At 33.9% G+C, this 2605-nt stretch overlaps 1 protein-coding gene across 3 annotated transcripts in view; it reads left to right on the top strand.

Annotated features, from left to right (window-relative positions):
- Window positions 1–2605, top strand: part of saxo4 (stabilizer of axonemal microtubules 4) — a 14519-nt gene that overhangs the window by 3686 nt on the left and 8228 nt on the right. The window contains exons 1-2 of one of the 3 annotated variants that reach the window (XM_016570754.1): window positions 1345–1380; window positions 1723–1876. In XM_016570754.1, the coding sequence (XP_016426240.1) occupies window positions 1765–1876 (112 nt within the window). In that variant the 5' untranslated portion in view covers window positions 1345–1380; window positions 1723–1764. Of the gene's footprint in view, window positions 1–1344; window positions 1381–1722; window positions 1877–2605 lie in introns of those variants that run through there. The other 2 variants (XM_016570755.1, XM_016570756.1) reach the window with 2 other exon arrangements.

The following is a 2605-nucleotide window of genomic DNA, read 5'->3' as shown; positions in this document are numbered from 1 at the left end:
AAAGTAACAGCGTTTTTTTTTTATTTTTTTTTATTTTTTATTATGCAATAGAAGAACAACAAATACAATTACAAAGACAAGTAAGAACAAAAGACAATAAGGGTTACAAACAATACTCCAAAGCATACTATGTTAGCTTATAAGATTTACACCATGAAAGAGTCTTACATGCAATAGAATTATTAGAGTTTCTTAAAGAGTTTACATATACATCAAAATCTTTCCTGAAAATAAAAAAGTAGGGAGTTTTCTTTGAAAATTTACACTTATGAATGTAAAATTTAGCAAGATATAGCAATAGATTAATAATAAATTTACAGTGAGAAGGGTCTAAATTCAAAGAGTAACCCAATTTTTGGGGTTATACAAAAGTTTGGATATAAATATTTGATAACAAAATTGGAAAAGTCAACCCAGAACACTTTAGAATAAGCACAGTCCCAAAACAAATGATTGATTGTTTCTTCAGACTGAAGGCAAAAGGAGCAATTGGGGGAAATACTATTGTTAAATTTAGCAAGTGTATAATTTACCGGATAACAATTATGGATAATTTTGATAGAGACTTCAACAACTTTATTAGATAAGCGACTGAACTGTTTAAAAGTCCGACATCTGTTAAAGTGACGTCAGAGTGACGCTGGATAATACCTGATGACGTTCAGCATCTACAGGTAAAATCTCTCGAGGAATGAAAAAGATTCAAGCAGTTATTAAATATGCTGAGTGCATAAAGTGTGAGTCATGTTTTTAATCCGTTTCAACTCATCATGAAGTTTCTGACGGAGTTTATAGGTGATTATTGTTAATATATTTTTATTGTTTATATGTATTTTTCTATCCACAACTTCTTTGGGGCATACAGTATGCAATTTAAAATGCATTTGTGCACACTTTAACCTATCAAATGTCTCTGTCTATCTATCTATTTGATAAGAACTTGCTATATTAACATGGTAATGATGATCATTGAGCAAGTCATGTTTGTCATGTCAGTATTCAGTCATCGTGTCAGGTTATTTTTAAACGAACATGTTAATCAATCTATCTGTCTATCTATCTAGTAATAACTTAGTAGTGTACTGCTGTAGTCTGCTATGTCATTCAGTCGGCGTGAGGTAATTTTCGTACGAACATCGTACATTTCGTACGATTCGTAGGCCATGGAAAAAGTGTCCCCTTCTTTGTAATGTCTCTCTGTCTATTTTGTTATGTGAATATTATTTAAACTGCTTGTTGTAAAGCCGTTACCTGCGTCGTGTCACGTGACGGGCTCGTCTGCGATTGTCCTGGTAACGGTTACCTGGTAACGAGCGCGAGGATAAAAGAGCAGCTCACGGCGCGCACAGGTATGTGGTTTACTGCGCGGAGGGGCGACAGGTAAAGGACGAACCGTTTCGACAAAAACTTAAGTGTTATTAGGTTATTTAAATCATACAAAAATATATATAAATGTTAATATAAATATTTTGTTGTTTCACGGTTCAAAGACCCATCAAGTGCGCATTTAAATGACGCTATTAAGGTAAACAAGTACATAAAATGCGATTAAGACTGACGTTACAGTAATGTGGGTTAGTGTTAATATGAGCTCAGTCAGAGACTGTGTTGGAAACTGTTTGTTTATATCAAATGGTAATTCTTCCATTGTATATTGTACTTGAAATAAAACATCACCTCAACCATTCATTTGTCATAGTGTGTGTGTGTGTGTGTGTACAGTTGTTATGGTTCTGTATTTTGTTAGGTTAGTCACAGTCAAAGATGGTTGGACCCTTGGGTGCAGTCAAACCTTCGGTTGGGACGGGCAGACCATTGGGGCGTCCGACTAACATCGGCCTTGACCAATACTGCTCCTCCTACAGACAGTCTTATGGTGAGTAACCTTAGATTCAGTCTAACTTTTCATCAAACTATACTTTAGGTTTTTTATTCACGATTATGGACATTAGCATGATTAGACTGATACTGTTGCTAGGCCTGTCACGATAACAACTTTTTGTTGTGCGATATATTGCCCCAGAAATAAATGCGATAAACCATATTATTGTCATTTTAAGACCATTTTATGCAACTGAATATATAATCATAAAATAACAGCATAATAATGCAAGTAGCCCTACACACTTCCAAATGACAACAAACTTTTAATTTTTAAGAATATTTAGATCATGGAAATTAAGTCGAAATATTAGATACCTTAAACAACTTGAATAAATAGTAAATAAACATTTTCTAACAAAAAGTGCAAAGTAACAAGTAGAAAAAAGAAAAATTCACAAATAACTTTTATGGAGATTTTTCCCTGACCTTCTTTTCTCTGTAAATTAAGGGTGCACACTATTGCTGAAAAACACAATCACTACTCAGCAGTCAGATGTCCGTATGCACAAAGGCACAGATCCCTAAACAAGGCCATATATGCAGATGAAACTTTTTTTGTAGAAGCATTTTTTAAATTTGAACTAGCACCTCATGACTACACCACGTTATGTACGAGAAGCTGCAAAAAACACAGGCGCAAGTGGAATGTACAAAACATGGTAACATTAATTTTTAAATAAATATAATGGGCGATATATTGCATCACCAAAAATTATTGAGG

This window comes from Sinocyclocheilus rhinocerous, unplaced genomic scaffold, assembly GCF_001515625.1.
Source record: "Sinocyclocheilus rhinocerous isolate Xijiao unplaced genomic scaffold, SAMN03320098_v1.1 scaffold561, whole genome shotgun sequence".
Lineage (NCBI taxonomy): Eukaryota > Metazoa > Chordata > Actinopteri > Cypriniformes > Cyprinidae > Sinocyclocheilus > Sinocyclocheilus rhinocerous.
Note: the sequence above shows the minus strand (reverse complement) of the source record. Positions and strands in the feature narration are given on the sequence as shown.